We start from the raw sequence: 17717 nt of genomic DNA, 5'->3' as shown, positions 1-17717 counted from the left end.
AGGCTTGTCTAACTTTTGCAAAACTTTCTGTTTGACTCAGTTGATAAATACGCCTACAAGAATCTCTGACACCAGTCAGACTGCCATTGATCTCAATATGGTATCAGATAATCACAAGATATCCCAAAGTAGTGTAATTGCATATGGAATTATCAACCATGTCTTAATAACCTGCTCTAGGAAAGTGAGCAAAACCTGTTAAATTGTCACAATACCTTCAGGACCAGATCCCTCAAAAACAATGACAAGGAACAATTTAATAAACTACTAGGATAGGTAGACTGGTCTAATGTTATGGAAAGTGAGGGTGTTGATAGAGCATAGGAACTCTTCCAAGGTATATTTCTCAGTACTGTGGACAAGCTGGCATCCCTAAGTGAGGAGGATCAAACAAAGGACAGAACCCAGGATCGTAGGGAAATCTTCCTTCCATCACCATGAGAAACAATGCTCTAAAAGACTTCACTCAACACAAACACCTAAGGAATACAGTTCAAAGATCCAGGGCTCTCATTTATCAATGTTGTGTAGAAAAGCTTCTCAATGAACTCGTACGAAGAACATTTAGAATGTTCACAAGTACAAAAAAGTAGGTATTTATCAAATGCTCGTACGCTTGATTTACACACACCTGTAAGTATTTTGCCTTGTTAAATCAGACGTGTTCTAAAACACTGTGCTAGTGCTCGTGAAGTCTCATTTACATAAAGAACCACCCTAAATGACCATTTATGGTCACAAACCTTCCCTTTAAAGCTGCAAGAAATGTCACAAATTTCTGTCAGCCAACATAGAGAAATCAAAGAAGACAAAGAAAAAACTCTTTTCGGACACAGAAATTGAAGATTTGATCACCGAAGTGGAAGCAAAACAAGCCATACTTTTCGGAGTCCTCAGCAATGGCTTGACAAATAAGAGAAAAAATATTGCTTGGGAGCAGGTTAGAGCTGTGGTAAATTCTGCCTCATCTGAGTGCAGAACAGTTAACGAAATTAAAAAGAAATGGTTTGATTTGAAAACATATGCCAAAAAACAAAAATCCACCAAAGGGAAATAAGTGCAACAGGAGTAGTGACAGAGTGACTCTTCACTGTCTGCTATGAACCAGCGCATTGGCAGCATAATTGGATAGACCTCAGTGTCTGGCATCATTTGTGATGGTGATACTGAGGACCCTCTCCCAGACCCTGAAGGAATACCAGATACACCAACTAATGATAAGTCAAGCTTTATTTTCGCAACCATATTCAGACATGAAATCTTGACAGATGTGGGTGATTTGCCTGATCCCCTCATCCCCAGGCCTACCAGAACGGTGTCCTCTTTGGCGAGCGCTTCAGGACTGACGCAGTCCTGAAACAACAAGAAGAGAACAAAACATACTCTTGAGGATGTATGCAATGGCCTGAGAGAGATAAATCAATCATTGAAAGATCTTGATTGTGTCAAACATGTGAGACAATAAATTCTGGTGCAATGTAAATGTGTTTTCCTTGTCGATTTGATTACAATATTTGGAAGAACAGATACCTAAACCGATATTGACTATTGTCCTCAGTGCCAGAGCTATGGGTGGTGGGAAACACTCCCTGTCAGGCATGGGCTCATCGGGTCTGGGTGGATCATTCAGTGGAATGCTGTTTTTGATTGCAATGTTGTGGAGCACACTGCAAGCCTTGACAATGTAGCAACCCTAAAAAGGAAATTGTACATTTTATTACATTCACGTAATGGCATTTGAAGGAATGTCATTTCAGAGGCAAACCTTGCTCGGCTGGTATTGCAGTGTGCCTCCTGTCCCAGACAAGCACAGCCAATGCCCTTTCAGCAGGCCTATGGTGCACTCCACTATTGTTCTTGTGCATGCGTGGGCCACTAGCTGGTTTGAGGGGTTTGTGAGGGTAGTCATCAGCCATGTTTTTAATGGGTAGCTCCTGCGGTTATGAACAGAACATTCAGATATTGTTTCCCAGTAGAGGTCTAACGAGGCAAATAAAATTGTGCAAATAAAGCATAAGTCACTTACCAATAAGCCGTCCATCCTCAACAGCTCCTTCCTGGAGGCTAAGGCCTACTGAACTGTTCTGCACAATGAATTATTCATGTGTCCAACCTGGCCATTTGTCCACTAAATTCAACAAATCCAAATGTGATTCACAGATGACCTGCACATTGACAGAATGGAAACATTTTCTGTTGACAAAGTTGAATTCGTTCAATGATGGTGCTTTTATTGAGATGTGGGTGCAGTCAATTGCTCCAATGACATTGGGAAATCCATTTATGGTATGGAAATCCCTTTTCACTCTGGCCTGTTGCACAGCAGTGTACGGAAACTGTATGTATTGTGGGGGTCGATTAAATAATGCCACGAAGGACTGCAGGCAATATTCGGCTCATGGTTGGTTGTGAAATGCCAGACTGATCCGCAATCTCCCTTTGGAATGTTCCAGTGGCCAAAAATCCCAGGGTGGAGAGGACTTGGGTATGCACTGGGATGGCATTGGTGCGATTCGTCTCCCTTTCTAATACTGGAGAGTTGGTTGCAGAGATACAATAAAATATGCCTTGGAAAACGAAATCTACTAATAAGCCAAGTGTCGCTCTCAGCAAAAAATCTGCACGCTCATTGAAAACACGCTCCCTGCGTAATGCAGCTTGTGCCAGATCCTCTAGCAATGCAAGATTTGCCATTTTTGACAAGTCACAATGCCTCAGTGTTGCCTTTTATATTATTTAACTGGTTTAACAAAATTGACTCCAACCGTACATTCCACTCTCTTTTTAATTTACTTTATTATTCAATTAGGCTTAAATGCCTTCATGTTTATGAATTCGATAGCACCCTGAGAAAACTATTAGTAGCTTAAGAGTCTATAGAAGAAATACATGAATAAACTATTAATGTATTATCTTTTATCGTCATAGTTTATGATTTGGTCCTGTATGTCAATCCTTTCTCCATTTGGTGGGTGGTATTTCATAAGCAGTTAGACTTTTCTACCACAAGGTGCTGTGCGTACGCATGGTCCGAGGTGTGCTTAAATTTACACACATTCTCAAGTATAAGTACAAATGGATAAATCCCACACTTTGCTTAGAAATGATCGCACGCATGGTTTACGTGTTCGTACGCAACATTGATAAATGAGCGCCCAGGACAATAAAAACGACCCCAGGGCCCTCTGGAAGACTTTCAAGGACCTAGGCAGTAGCAACAAGCCAAAAACAAACTCAAACAGCATTGGACTGAACATCAATGGTATTGTAACCTTTGACAGAGTGTAACGGATGTGAAATGGCTAGCTAGTTAGCGGGTACGCGCTAGTAGCGTTTCAATCAGTTACGTCACTTGCTCTGAAACCTAGAAGTAGTGTTGCTCCTTGCTCTGCAAGGGCCGCGGCCTTTGTGGAGCGATGGGTAACGATGCTTCGTGGGCGACCGTTGTTGATGTGTGCAGAGGGTCCCTGGTTCGCGCCCGTGTCGGGGCGAGGGGTCGCTGTAAAGTTATACTGTTACATTGATGCTGTTGACCCGGATCACTGGTTGCTGCGGAAAGGGGGGTGAGTGTAACGGATGTGAAATGGCTAGCTAGTTAGCGGGTACGCGCTAGTAGCGTTTCAATCAGTTACGTCACTTGCTCTGAAACCTAGAAGTAGTGTTGCTCCTTGCTCTGCAAGGGCCGCGGCTTTTGTGGAGCGATGGGTAACGACGCTTCGTGGGTGTCAGTTGTTGATGTGTGCAGAGGGTCCCTGGTTCGAGCCCGGGTATGGGCGAGGGGACGGTCTAAAGTTATACTGTTACAAGAGCACAGGTGAGTGATCATTTAATGAGTTTTTCCCCACTATTGCCAGCAACCTTGTTGACAAACTCCCAGAATGCTCTGGCACCTTTGGAAACCATCATATACAAACCTATTATTCAGCTAAGGGCATCTCCGAAGGACAGTTAGCGTTTTCCCATGTTTCAACTTCAGATGCTTAAAGATCTAGACAAACAGAAAGCCACAGGACTGGATAACATCCCAGCTAGATTCCTGAGTGATGCTGCTGATCATTTTGGACCTTATGTAACACACATCATCAATCTTTCCATTCAACATGGAAAGGTACCACCAGAGTTGAAACATGCAAGAGTTGTTCCTTTATACAAGAAAGGAAGCAAAGTTGAACAAGGGAACTACAGACCAGTGTCAATCTTGAGTTTGTTGTTAAAGGTTTTAGAAAGAGTACTCCATGAACAGATCATAAAGTACATTGATGACCATAACATTTTATATGACCTTCTGTCCAGTTTTAGACAATCCTATTCTACTGATACTTGTTTAATATAAATGACAGATTTTATCAAGCAAGTAATTGACAAGGGCAACTTCTGTGGTATTGTCATGCTTGACCTACTAAAAGCATTTGATACTGTGAACCATAAAATTGCATTGTACAAACTGAAAGCAATTGGTTTTGCACCGACTCCTTATTATGGGTGGTCATACTTAATTGATAGGGTCCAAAGGGTGGATGTGGGCTGAACACTGTCTGATGCTAAGGAGATAAACGGTGGTATCGCCCAGGGGAGCATTTTGGAGCCTTTGCTTTCTTTGCTCTACATAAATGATATGGACTCTGCCTGTTCATGCCCTCTCTTCTGGATGATTCTGCCCTCTTGGTTTTACATAAGAAAAAGGATATTGTTGAAAAGACCCTATGCAGCAAACTGACTAAAGTCAGAAAGTGGTTATCCAACAGCAAACTGTCTCTGCATTTAGGAAAGACAGAATGTATCCCTTTTGGTTCTAAACACAACGTGAGAAACTCTTCCAACTTCTTGGTCAAGTGTAATGGTGTAGAGCTGAAGTAAAAATGCTCTGCTACATACTTTGGATGTGAACTGGACCAACACATGACAGGTGAACTCATGGCTCTGAAGGTCATTGGCCAAGTTCCTGGATACAGAGACTATGAGGACCCTGGCAATATCTCTGATACAGGCCACTATGACTATGCTTGTATCGCATGTTTCAAATCTTAAGCACAAATTTAAATGGCCCTAATCAAACTAATGAGAATTATGCTCATGCTCAGCCCTAGGACGGACATTGGTCCTAATAATTTCAAGGAACTGAACTGGCTTCCAGTTGATCTCCGGGTGGTGCAAATCAAACTGTTGATGTTTTTTTTTTTAAAGTTATACATGACCTTGCCCCCAGTTACCTGTCTGGTTATTTTCATTTCATTAGACTCTCATAGCCATCACACCAGAGCCAGTGTTGCTAATATCAGACTCCTGCGCTATAGGAGCATGGCTGGAAAAAGCTATTTCCTTAACACTGGTGCAGAGGACTGGAATGGTGTACCAAACCATATAAAATCCATCCCTACACTAGAGAGTTTTAAGATAAAGCTTAAGAAATGCTTTATGGGCAAAATGCTTTAGAACTGCACAGGCTTAAATAAAGTATAATTGTTTCCAGAACGTTACTTGGTAATCTATTTAATTTGTTTTATGGTTTCCTCCCTATTGATGAGATGTATTTTGCTTTCATGTTATAATCTTCTATATCTTTGGTTTTCATGTATTTACATGAGGACCACAATGAAAATACATGTTTTTTAAATGTTTTATGTCATCCTCGATTATTTTAATGGCATAGTGCCATATCCACATGTGTAGTTGTATTGTTTTGAAATGGTCAAATAAATATAATCAAAACTCATCTGTGGCTGATGGGCATTAGCCCATCCAAAGGGAGGCAGAAGCAGCTGAAAGCAGGACAGATCTCCTCCCCCTCCTTCAGATCTCCTCCCCCTCCTTTCCCTTGCATCACACTGCAACAATCTGTTTCAGAAGGAATGTTGTCACTGTGTATGTCTGGTATATGATCAATGTGTCTACACTACACTACCTCTCCAATAATACTCTCCCACACTAAATCCATATTATCGGGTCAGATGATCCATGTACATAGTCTACATAGTCTAACATTTATCAGATGAGCCATAAATGTTTAAAATATAAAAGTAATACAATTCATTTGGTAATTTCACAGTTTTACGATTGACTTTAATTTTAATATAAAATTATCTGTCCCTTTCTACTAGTTTTTTGTTGGTTTTTACTCGGTCCTTCGAAGTAAAGTAACCAGTAAGCTCATCGTCCCCTAGCTCTCTACAGGTGATTGGTGCCACTCGCTGTCCAATCACAAACAGTCCGTTTGCCAACGCAAAGTTATGGCTTGGTCAGCTGTAAGTAACCTTTTGGGTGAACAGATTTTCCGCTACAGCTAGCTAGTTATCCCTTCCGACCCGACGTTGACAGCAAACTACTGAAACAACACACATAAAATGTTGCTACATTCTAAATACCGCATAGTGTTTGTGGATTGCGTGCTAGCCAGCAAGATAGCTGTACCAACCCAGCAAGAACTATGTATGCGCGGTTTGCAATGGATAACGTTCGCTAGCTAAGTATGCTATTGCTAGCTGGAATATTCGTCATGTCGACTAGTTATCCTCCCTGGTAAGTAAATGTTCTTGTTTTGTCTTTTAGATCCTGTAACTATTCTAGCTACATTGACTAACACATTTAATCATTTACGTTTTTGAATGTAGTTAGCTAATACAATTAGACGTCGCCAAGACAATCGACGCCCATGCTGTTTTAAATCACAACCCTCGTTTTAAATACAACTTGGTGTAAAATAATCAAATGGGCTTCCCCATAATATAGCCAGCTACGTAAACTTCTCATTCTATATACGTTAATGTTGTAGCTATAACGTTACATAATTAACGTTAGCTACCTGCTAGCAACCGCTCTCGTTCTTGGGGAAAACTATTTGATAATTTCAGTAACTCACGTTAACGCTGCCCCAACATCTGCCTGACCATATTCGCTGAGGGCAAGCATTGAAAAATCATTCGTAAAGGCAGATTTTATAGTGGGTGGAACTCTACAAGAAGTTGGCTGGCTACTGTGCTGTTTGTTAGTCAACAACTATCTAACGTACTTTTTGATGATCGCTAATTTAGCTAGTTACAAATTAGCCAACCATTCGTAACCAAGTCAAGCGACCAAAGCGCAAATCTCACTAGCTCACTTTAGCTAGTTAATGTTGTAGTTACCAGTTTTATGTCCGTCTCTAACTAACTGAAACGTTTGGTACATTTGATTCCCACTTGTCTAGAATCTGGTTGCGGCCAGCTCATTTCCTCAAATGGTCTTCTCTCTGTCCGCAGTTTTATTATCGACAGCAAAGTAACATTCGTTTAGTTTACATTTTCTTGGCCATCATTGAGGGCGGGGTTTTCGTCGACTATGTGGTGGCGCTGTTGCCAAATATTTTTTTAACTAACCCAAGGTAGACCACAGCTTTTCGTTACCAATTCAGGAAATGAATCATAGTGGGCAAACAAGCAAGGTGGGCAGAGCCAGAAGCGAGCTAGCATGTATTTGCATATTTCCGTTCGCCAACGAACGCCTACTCTGAAATGCGCATTTGCAGTAACTCAATTCGCCCTTGTGCTCTTAAACAACGCAATTTACTTAGGCAAAGGGTAAAGTCTACAAAACTTAGTCCATTCTGTTCGTAACAAAGCTGTATTGGGATCAAATGTTTCACGGATGAGAACATTTGCAGAATGTCGGCCAAAATTCATCTTGCCCAATCTTCTCCCACTGTCGCCCACTGGGCATCCTTTCATCATATTTGGTGTTGAGTGGAAACGCCAACAGGATGCGTTAGATTTATACATAGTGAACAATCTGGGTCATTGTTCTATATGTGCTATATGTGCTGTTGCTCTCTCATTGAGTGGCTAGTGGCTACTCATGCACATGGCTTGGCTACATGAAGTCTAGCTAGTAACTGTTCCTACACCATTGAACATTCTAGTACAGTTAAATAGTTAACACACACATGGACGCAGCGGTCTAAGTCACTGCATCTCAGTGCAAGAGGCGTCACTACAGTCCCTGGTTCGAATCCAGGCTGTGTCACATCCGGACGTGATTGGGAGTCCCATAGGGCGGATTACAGTTGGCCCTGCGTCGTCCCGGCTGTCATTGTAAATAAGAATTTGTTCTTAATTGACTTGCCTAGTTAAATAAAGGTTACACACACCACACTGACCAAAAGGTTATTTTGTTGGAATTTACGTATGTCCCCATTACCAGTAAAACATAATCGAAACCTATTTCTTTCGCTTACTTGCGGTGCTATTTCGTTGTTCATTTGTTAAGTCGTTCCATTCTCAACCAGGATTTCTATGGAACGCCGTTTGGGTCTTGCGTGTCAAAAAATATACCCTCTTTGACGTGTCAAATAACACTATGGCCAATCAGGACTTGAATATGGCTGCACATCGCATAATAATTTAACGCGTTCATACATTTTTACGTAGTTATTACACATTGATTACACTATCACTCGAATTTCATATGTCACAACGATTCATGGATACGTATGCTATGATGCTAGTGAAGTTGTCTCACGGACCTACAGTGCTGGTCATTAAAAAAAAGCTGGCTAGCTCATGGATGCAAATAATGTTCTTCGCCAAAAACATAGCAAAACCGCATCTCTTTCGGTTGTTATAGTTAGCTAGCTAACTATATAGCTAGGTGTCATCTAAAATAACCTTAATTTATAAGACAGTTCTTATTTGATTAATGGTGGTCGGGCCATCTATGGATGAGCTAATAGTGGACTTTGCAGTTAGACTTCAAAATGAAAGTATGGCATAATTCTACTATTTGTATTAATTTGCATCACTGTCAATTACATACTTTTATTTTGAAGGCAAACCGCAAATTCCACTATTGTGCCTAATCCTTATTGTGGCTAGCTTCACAACACATAACCCAGTCCGGTCGAGCGTCACTAGCCAGGTGAAGCTAGCTGCCTGCTTATAACGTTAGCTTTGGGCAACAGGGTTAATTAGCTGGCTAGCTATTTATTTTCATGAACTGAAGTTAAATTTCAGTAGGCGAACAACAAGTGGCAACCTAGATAATACTTATCATTGCTAGATTCCTAAGTCGTTGCTAAGAATAATGAAAGTGACTGCAGTTTCTACTGGTCATTATTTTCAGGCTGGTTGTATTGGTGATATCTAGGTACCAAGCTAACTATCCCAGAAGGTGTGGTCAAACAAATTGCTTTATTACCAACGCGGTATTGTAAACTAGAGGTCGACCGATTAATCGGAATGGCCGATTTTAATTAGGGCCAATTTCAAGTTTTCATAACAATCGGAAATCGGTATTTTTTTTTACGCCTTCATTTATCCTTTATTTAACTAGGCAAGTCAGTTAAAAACACATTCTTATTTTCAATGACGGCCTAGGAACGGTGGGTTAACTGCCTTGTTCAAGGGCAGAACGACAGATTTTTACTTTGTCAGCTCTGGGATTTGTTTTTGCAACCTTCCGGTTACTAGTCCAACGCTCTAACCACCTGCCTTACATTGCACTCCACGAGGAGCCTGTGTGGCAGGCTGACTACCTGTTACGCGAGGGCAGCAAGAAGCCACGGTAAGTTGCTAGCTAGCATTAAACTTATCTTATAAAAAATAATCAATCTTAACATAATCACTAGTTAACTACACATGGTTGATGATATTACTCGTTTACCTAGCGTGTCCTGCGTTGCATATAATCGATGCGGTGCTTGTTAATTTCTCATTGAATCACAGCCTACTTCGACAAACGGGTGATTTAGCACTGTCGTTGCACCAAACCTAACCATAAACATCAATGCCTTTCTTTAAAATCAGTACACAAGTATATATTTTTTAACCTGCATATTTAGTTAATATTGCCTGCTAACATGAATTTCTTATAATTAGGGAAATTGTGTCACTTCTCTTGCGTTCCGTGCAAGCAGTCAGGGTATATGCAGCAGTTTGGGCCGCCTGGCTCGTTGCGAACTGTGTGAAGTCCATTTATTCCTAACAAAGACCGTAATTAATTTGCCAGAACTGTACATAATTATGACATAACATTGAAGGTTGTACAGCAATATTTAGACTTATGGGATGCCACCCGCTAGATAAAATACGGAACGGTTCCGTATTTCACTGAAAGAATAAACATTTTGTTTTCGAAATGATAGTTTCCGGATTCGACCATATCAATGACCAAAGGCTCGTATTTCTGTGTGTTATTATGTTATAATTAAGTCTATGATTTGATAGAGCAGTCTGACTGAGCGATGGTAGGCACCAGCAGGCTCGTAAGCATTTATTCAAACAGCACTTTTGTGCATTTGCCAGCAGATCTTTTCTGTGCTTCAAGCATTGAGCTGTTTATGACTTCAAGCCTATCAACTCCCGAGATTAGGCTGGTGTAACCGATGTGAAATGGCTAGCTAGTTAGCGGGGTGCACGCTAATAGCGTTTCAATCGGTGACGCCACTCGCTCTGAGACCTTGAAGTAGTAGTTCCCCTTGCTCTGCAAGGGCCGCGGCTTTTGTGGAGCGATGGGTAACGATGCTTCGAGGGTGGCTGTTGTCGATATGTTCCTGGTTCGAGCCCAGGTAGGGGCGAGGAGAGGGACGGAAGCTATACTGTTACACTGGCAATACTAAAGTGCCTATAAGAACATCCAATAGTCAACGGTATATGAAATACAAATGGTATAATAGAGAGAAATAGTCCTATAATTCCTATAATAACTACAACCTAAAACTTCTTACCTGGGAATATTGAAGACTCGTGTAAAAAGGAACCACCAGCTTTCATATGTTCTGAGCAAGGAACTTAAACGGTAGCTTTTTTACATGGCACATATTGCACTTTTACTTTCTTCTCCAACACTTTGTTTTTTCATTATTTAAACCAAATTGGACATGTTTCATTATTTATTTGAGGCTAAATTGATTTTATTGATGTATTATATTAAGGTACAAGAAGTGTTCATTCATATTGTTGTAATTGTCATTATTACAAATAAATAAAATAATCGTCCGTTTAATCGGTATCGGCTTTTTTTGGTCATCCAATAATCGGTATCGGCGTTGAAAAATCATAATCGGTCGACCTCTAATCTGTACAATATGCAAATTTCGGTCAATTTGGTTGCCGACTAACTGACCCTCATTAACCGGTCAACAAACGGTTAAATTTTTTCCAAACAGTAAAATGGCGTGCCCAACAGAACATACTATCATAGATCTGTATGTAATGACAAGATGCTTATGTTTCCCCCCTAACAATGGGAGTAGTCCCAATGTGGGAAGGCAGGCGACAAGCTTATGCCCATAGAAACACATTGGACTTATTTTGGCGAGAGTAAAAGCGTGCGCTTCGCCTATAACTCTCTGATACTATGCATGCATACAAAGACCGGACATTTTTCATTAAGAGCTTAATGTAAACTTGCAACAAGTGCAAGCCTATTGTCTTAGTCAAAGGCTATGGCCTATTATTGAACATGCAACTCGTGTAATGAAACCGCTAATAAAACGTCCTTTTCAAGCATTTGCCCAAATGTGAGCAGTTCCATATAGAACAGAGATTAGAATCTCCATTAGAAATTTAGAGGGGGAATCTAATGCAACTACTATAATGGGTTGCTAATATGACTAGGATTGTGCCTTTTGGCTTCTGGACAACAAAAGAAAGTTGGCATAAAAACCAATAGAACCGGAGAAAATTGCTGGTTAATGGCATGAGGAAGTCTTTATAAAATAATTGCCTCCAAGTTTCTATGGGTGGATTTTCACAAGGCTACTTTGAAGCAAGGTAAGACACCTCATTATTTGTATAAGTAAAGTAAAACATTCAGGTTTCAAACAATTATACTGCCTCAAGCTCACATTGCAAAGTGGTGGCTGATAGCCTGCCAACCGTTGACTATAGCCTATGCATCCGAATGGGGGGTGCGCTTTACAAGTTGAGATTGAGAAATAAAAATAGCTCCTCCATTCTAGAACTGATGCAACTCTGTTGAGGGTTGCAGTGATTTCACTAGCTGTGGTTGCTGACGCGTATAGGGTTGAATCATCTGCATACATAGACACACAGGCTTTGTTTTAATGCCCGTGGTAGGTCATTAATAAAAATAGAAAAGAGTAGCGGGCCAAAAGAGCTGCCCTGCGGTACCACACTTTATATGTTGAACATTAGAGAAGCTTCCGTTTAAAGAATGCCATAGATTCAGAGCTGAGGTTGAATAGCCATAACAAGTTTTTTAAATAATTTTTTTAACAACACGTTATGGTCAATAATATCAAAGGCTGCACTGAAATCTAACAGTACGGCTCCCACAATGTTCTTATCAATTTCTTTCAACCAATCAGTAATTTGTGTCAGTGCAGTACATGTTGAGTGCCGTTCTCTATAAGCATGCTGAAAGTCTATTGTTCATTTGTTTGGAGAAATAGCATTTTATCTGGTCAAACACAATTTTTTACCTTAAGTTTGCTAAGTGTCGGCAGCAAGCCGATTGGTCAGCTGTTAGACCCAGTAAAGGGTGCTTTACCATTTACCATTCTTGTGTGGGTTGTCTTGCAGTTGATGTAGCTTGTGTCATTGGGTCTAATCATGATGATTGGGGGGGATTATTTCACTTTTCATCTCCTTTTGTCTTTCCACTATCATCAAACTAATGAAATACATGTTTTTTTATTCAGCATATACTGTGTCTGCACAGCTTCCCAGGCAACCATCACAGGAGGAATGCTTGTAATACAAAAACAGCTTTCCCAAGGCAAAGAAGGATATGCTGTGAAGTCTGTGAAGACAGACCCAACATTCTGTAAGTAATTTATTCATATCAAATCTGCATTAATTGTGCACACAGAAATTCCACATACAAACATTAAAAAGTTTCACAAAGGTGCCTGAACAAATATTGCATATTTAAATTTCAGCACTTGAAAACACATTGTAGAATGAGTAGATTTCTACATTAACAAATTGATAGCATCATAAATCAGAACATTTAAATTCACTACATATTTAACAAACATTTGCCTTTTCCAAAACATTACAGGCTACGCAGACAGGCTCCTGGATCTCCTCTTGGATCAATGTCTCCCTTGATCCAGCGCCGTATGTGGGGAAGCTGTGTGAGCTATCTCCCCCATGTAAGAGGCCTGACAAGGAGGCCATAGCTGGATTTGTCTCCCGCTTCAGTCTTGGGGGGGTGACTGAAACCAAGTGGGTGACTGACGCCTGCTTGATTGAAGCGGGGTACATGGGTCCCCCTCCTCTCCCCATCAATCTTTGTAGTTGGTTGCATTTCCTAAACCCTTAGTAATTCACTTTACTTGATATCACATAATTTTGTTACTTTTTATATAATTTTTCAAGCATTCGGACTGGAGATTTGTGTTACAAATTGAACGAATCAATGGGTCCTGCGCACTGTAGGGACACAAGGGCGGCCGAGTGCCTATACTAGGCTTATGGCTGTAATTATATTTTTATGTCAAATGTCTCAACATTATTTCTCACTTTTTTTTCTCGTGAGTTTTCATGTTGATCAATATTTTGGATATGCTAGCCTATTGTACATGATCAAATGTCTGATCAATACATACAATTCTGAATATAGTCATTTACAATGCTAATGCAGAGGCACCAATAAATTGTCCAGTCCACTTATTGTATGCTGTTTGTCATGTACATTCCCTTATGTCTAAGGTGATTCAGGCTTTACGAATTGTTGTGACGTATCGGTGAACTATATTCTGTAATTTAGTTAAAACAATAGAAATACAATTGTGTATTGCTGCTGTTTGTCTGATATCCAACAGTCTATGATCAACTCAGAGCATTTTGCAGGGAAAATGGGTTGATGCATACATACTATTTAGGCTCGGAATGACGTGGCCCATTGTTTACCTTGTTACCTGGCAATGCCCACAAGGGTGTTTCAAACAGCTGTCAGTCAAGGCGGGGTCATGAATATAAGCTCTCTGCCCAAGATACAACTTCTTATTCTGAGGATTTTAATAGCATACAAATATTATGGGTTTTGGTCATAGGCTATTTTTACTTAGGAAATAGTATGACTGTGGGACCTTATAAACGTTAAAACGAGGGGGTCGAAATTGTACTTCACTCTGAGCCAGCCGTGTGCGAAGGTACCCACTGAAAACCCTATGGAGAGAAGGGTTTGAGAGCTAGGTTGGAGCATGTGCTTGCATGTCCAGTAGCTCTCTAGTAGGTTTGGGCCTACATCCTATCTTCTGATCAACAAATGATCTCTAACCTTAGCGGCATAGGTTTCTAAAGCTTGTGTTGGCATAGGTTTCTAAAGCTTGTGTTTAAGGTTGAGCATAATGTTGCTAGCAATACTCAGGATATTTTAGATTAACCTTTACTTGCCGATACTTTCTTTGTTCTCATTGTGTGAGAACTGTGTGCAAATATTGTGTGTGTAAATCTTTGTGTTTGGGTCACACTGACGCGCTGTCATACCACCTCTAAATGTGGCCAGGGGGCCTTCTTTCGGATGGGATGTTAAACTGGTGTCCTCTCTGTAGTCACTAAAGATCCCATGGCACTTATCGTAAGAGTAGAGGTGTTAACCTCAGTGTCCTGGCTAAATTTCCAATCTGACCCTCATACCATCACGGTCACCTAATCATCCCTAGCTTACAATTGTCTCATTCATCCCCCTTCCTCTCCCCTGTAACTGTTCCCCATGTCGTTGCTGTAAATGATGTGTTGTCAGTCAATTTACCTGGTAAAATAATGGTTAAATAAAACATTTATTGGGAAGAGCGGTTGAAGTAGGAAATAACCAACACTGCGCAGTACTCTTAGGTTATGCCACAAGAGGGCGACATTGACTAACAAATGGGTCCCATAGAATTAGTAAACTCATCTTTGATACATTGAATCGTGATTTTCTTTTCATATTTATTTAGCAAATGATTTTCACAACAGTCTGATGCACTTGTATACAACTATTCAAGTACCCCATCTAGAGTTCGTGCATCGTAACATTATACAAACTGTCAGTTGCTTTAGTTTATTTTACAATTCAAATTAAGTTATTGTATTCCAGTTTTTTGGGGGGGCTGCGTTTTGTGCAAACTATTAATAATCGCGCCAGGGCATTCTGTCGCCCTGTGCTGTAGAATAAAAAATAAAATAAAACATTTACAGCAAATGATTTCGTTCGCGGGTAGCGCGCACTGGTTTGCAGCTGCCTCTCATAGTATGTGAATATTCATGCCAGGCAGTTTTTACGGTGGGAACGTGTGAGTACTCCCCTTCCCCCAGTACCCTCTCCCCCGGGCTCCGCGAGCGCGCACGCGTGCAAAACCGTGTGGGAATGGCTGTTGTGTGACCGGGGGTTGGGCCGCTAGGAGCTGCTAGAGTTTGTAATGTCCGCCATGTTGGCCATGGCGTATTGAACCAGGGAGAGCGGAGCCTCGGAAAAAAGAGACCGACAGAGAGCGATCCAAACCCGGGCCTTCCCGGCTCCGTTCGCATCTCCATATACCTACCCTACTACCAATCGAACGGTTGACTTCTGGCGAACATCACAGATCCATCCATGAGAACTCAAAGCAGTACTGTTGTGAACCTTAGGTTATCGGTTAGATAAATGCTGAATCTTACATTATAAAAAAAAACATGAGTAAATTGTCGTTTCGGGCACGGGCGCTGGACGCTACCAAGCCTCTACCCGTCTTTCGCTGCGAGGACTTGCCAGACCTGCACGAATATGCCTCTATCAATCGGGCAGTACCGCAAATGCCAACTGGGATGGAGAAAGAGGAAGAATCGGTATGTTTTATCGCTGGCAGATTCATATTTGATATGTTTTCCACATTTTCACAATATGGGGGGCGTCGCTATCTTGCCTGCGCAACTTTGCACAAAATGGCGGCCATATCGGTTTACCGTGAACACGGTAGATAGCGACGAAATTTGCGTGTTACACCTACATTTTCCCGTTAATCTAATCCTAACCGTGTATTGTTTCGAATTTGGGTTCGTTAGCCGTGTTGTGTCCACTTATTTCAAATGGAATTGTATTGGAAAGCACAAAGGGGTCACGTGATTCGTTTCGCATCCGCCATTTTGTTGACTTTCACTTTGCCAAAGACTGCTGGGGATGGGCTTTGAAGTGGTGCCCTTACCATGAACAAATACCAGGGGGAGACATTGAGTCGACACGTTTTGAATGGGCAACACATTTGGACAGATCGGTAAAACCGACCATGTACGTGTCTGTGGGAGTGTCACTAGTAGTAGTGTTGTCACGATACCAGAATTGATACCAAACCAGGTTTAATATCACGATACTCTATACCGAAACGATACCACAGCAAAGAAGAGGGTATTAGTTGAAGTCATAGAATAACCACTGACTTTTCCCCCTTTTTTTTCTCACATTGAACAATCTTATATAGTGTTTTCAATTTCTTTCAAAACATAAAACTTCATATTACCCTTACAAAAATAGATTGCTGTTTTTAAACTGAAGTAAAAGTATAGTCACTGGTTTTGGATGCAGTAATTGCAGACTAACTACAGTGTAATGCAGATACACAGCAAAATTACTGCAGTAAAATAATAAAAAAATATATATATTGGAAGCAGTATTTGCTGCATTCTGCAGTTTCACTGCACTCTTTTTTTGTAAGGGAATATCTTAAATATTCCTTGTGCCAAACCCTGAGACTTGAAGCATACAAAAGAATTGTACAATTTAAATCTAAACCGTTTTAAAATGTAATTTGATACATTTCAGTTAATTTGCTCATCTATGACCATATTGGGTCAACTGCTATTCATTAGACCTATGATTCATTACAGCTAAATAATTGAATGTATTAAATGAATAGATTATTTCCAAAATGACAACACATTGAAGATCATTTCTGAAACTTCTATTTTGCAGTAGTCTACACACCATATGATGGATTTTACACAGCATAATGATTCCCAGGGTGCAATGCTCCGCCCAGGGCTGCTGGCTGGCTAGTGGCTACTGCTAGCAAGACCAGACAAAAGCGAAGTAGTCTAAATATATTGCTGTCATAGCTAACTTATGAGTGCATTTCACATTAATTTGGGGTTTTAATCATATCAGGCTCACATGAATGTCAGGCTGAATATATGTTCATGTCATTGTCGCTTATGAACACTTTACATTTAGTTGATAGTAGAATGTTAATATGCAAATTAGAGGTTGACATAGTAACAGGACTCCCTCCGACATGTAGGATTCCGGCAAGATTGGGGGGGGGGGGGGGAATTTCATATAATAATAAATAAATAAAATGATGCTTAATATAGTTTACTTAAAGATGCAATATGTAACTTTTTGGGCATTTTGATCAAATTCAGATAGAAATGAGTTATAGATCTTTCATTCTCATTGAAAGCAAGTCTAAGCATTAGCGCTGCTCTCTTCCCCGTTACTGTTTTTCTTTTGTAAACCAGCTGCAAATAATGTTTTGGTTATGGAAAAGGGTACAGTGATTCTCTACACTAAACTTTCTTGTTTTGTCACACAAACTGAAATTTAAGTGAACTATTTTAGCAACCAGGAAAAGGGTGATTTCTGCTTTATTTTTTAATAAAAAATGATTTCCTTCAGTCAGCACACACTCTCACCTCGCTCCAGTTGTAGTAATTTACTACTGTACCTCAGATGCACACGGAGACGCACACAATTACACATGTCCAATATCCATGAGTTCATCCGACTCTTGAGTAAGTACAAGGGCTGCCGTCATTGCCAAAATC

At 40.5% G+C, this 17717-nt stretch overlaps 1 protein-coding gene and 2 long non-coding RNA genes across 3 annotated transcripts in view; 2 read left to right on the top strand and 1 right to left on the bottom strand.

Annotated features, from left to right (window-relative positions):
* Nucleotides 1-1218: 1218 nt before the first annotated feature.
* On the bottom strand, nucleotides 1219-4730 carry LOC111973467 (uncharacterized). The gene is made up of 3 exons (XR_002878586.2): nucleotides 2027-4730; nucleotides 1531-1934; nucleotides 1219-1353 (listed from the first exon to the last, which is right to left on the bottom strand). It is a non-coding gene; the product is annotated as an uncharacterized lncRNA (long non-coding RNA).
* Nucleotides 4731-6217: 1487 nt separating this feature from the next.
* Nucleotides 6218-13307, top strand: LOC111973370 (uncharacterized). Its single transcript, XR_002878564.2, has 3 exons — nucleotides 6218-6516; nucleotides 12632-12756; nucleotides 12994-13307. It is a non-coding gene; the product is annotated as an uncharacterized lncRNA (long non-coding RNA).
* A 2063-nt stretch (nucleotides 13308-15370) lies between these two features.
* Nucleotides 15371-17717, top strand: part of LOC111973112 (enhancer of polycomb homolog 1) — a 44505-nt gene continuing 42158 nt past the window's right edge. Inside the window, exon 1 of the mRNA XM_024000352.3 lies at nucleotides 15371-15746. Coding sequence (XP_023856120.1) covers nucleotides 15594-15746 — 153 coding nt within the window. The 5' untranslated portion in view covers nucleotides 15371-15593. The remainder of the gene's footprint in view (nucleotides 15747-17717) is intronic.

Source organism: Salvelinus sp. IW2-2015, linkage group LG14 (genome assembly GCF_002910315.2).
Source record: "Salvelinus sp. IW2-2015 linkage group LG14, ASM291031v2, whole genome shotgun sequence".
Taxonomy (NCBI): domain Eukaryota; kingdom Metazoa; phylum Chordata; class Actinopteri; order Salmoniformes; family Salmonidae; genus Salvelinus; species Salvelinus sp. IW2-2015.
The sequence above is the reverse complement of the archived record's forward strand: the minus strand, read 5'-3'. Positions and strand labels throughout refer to the sequence as shown.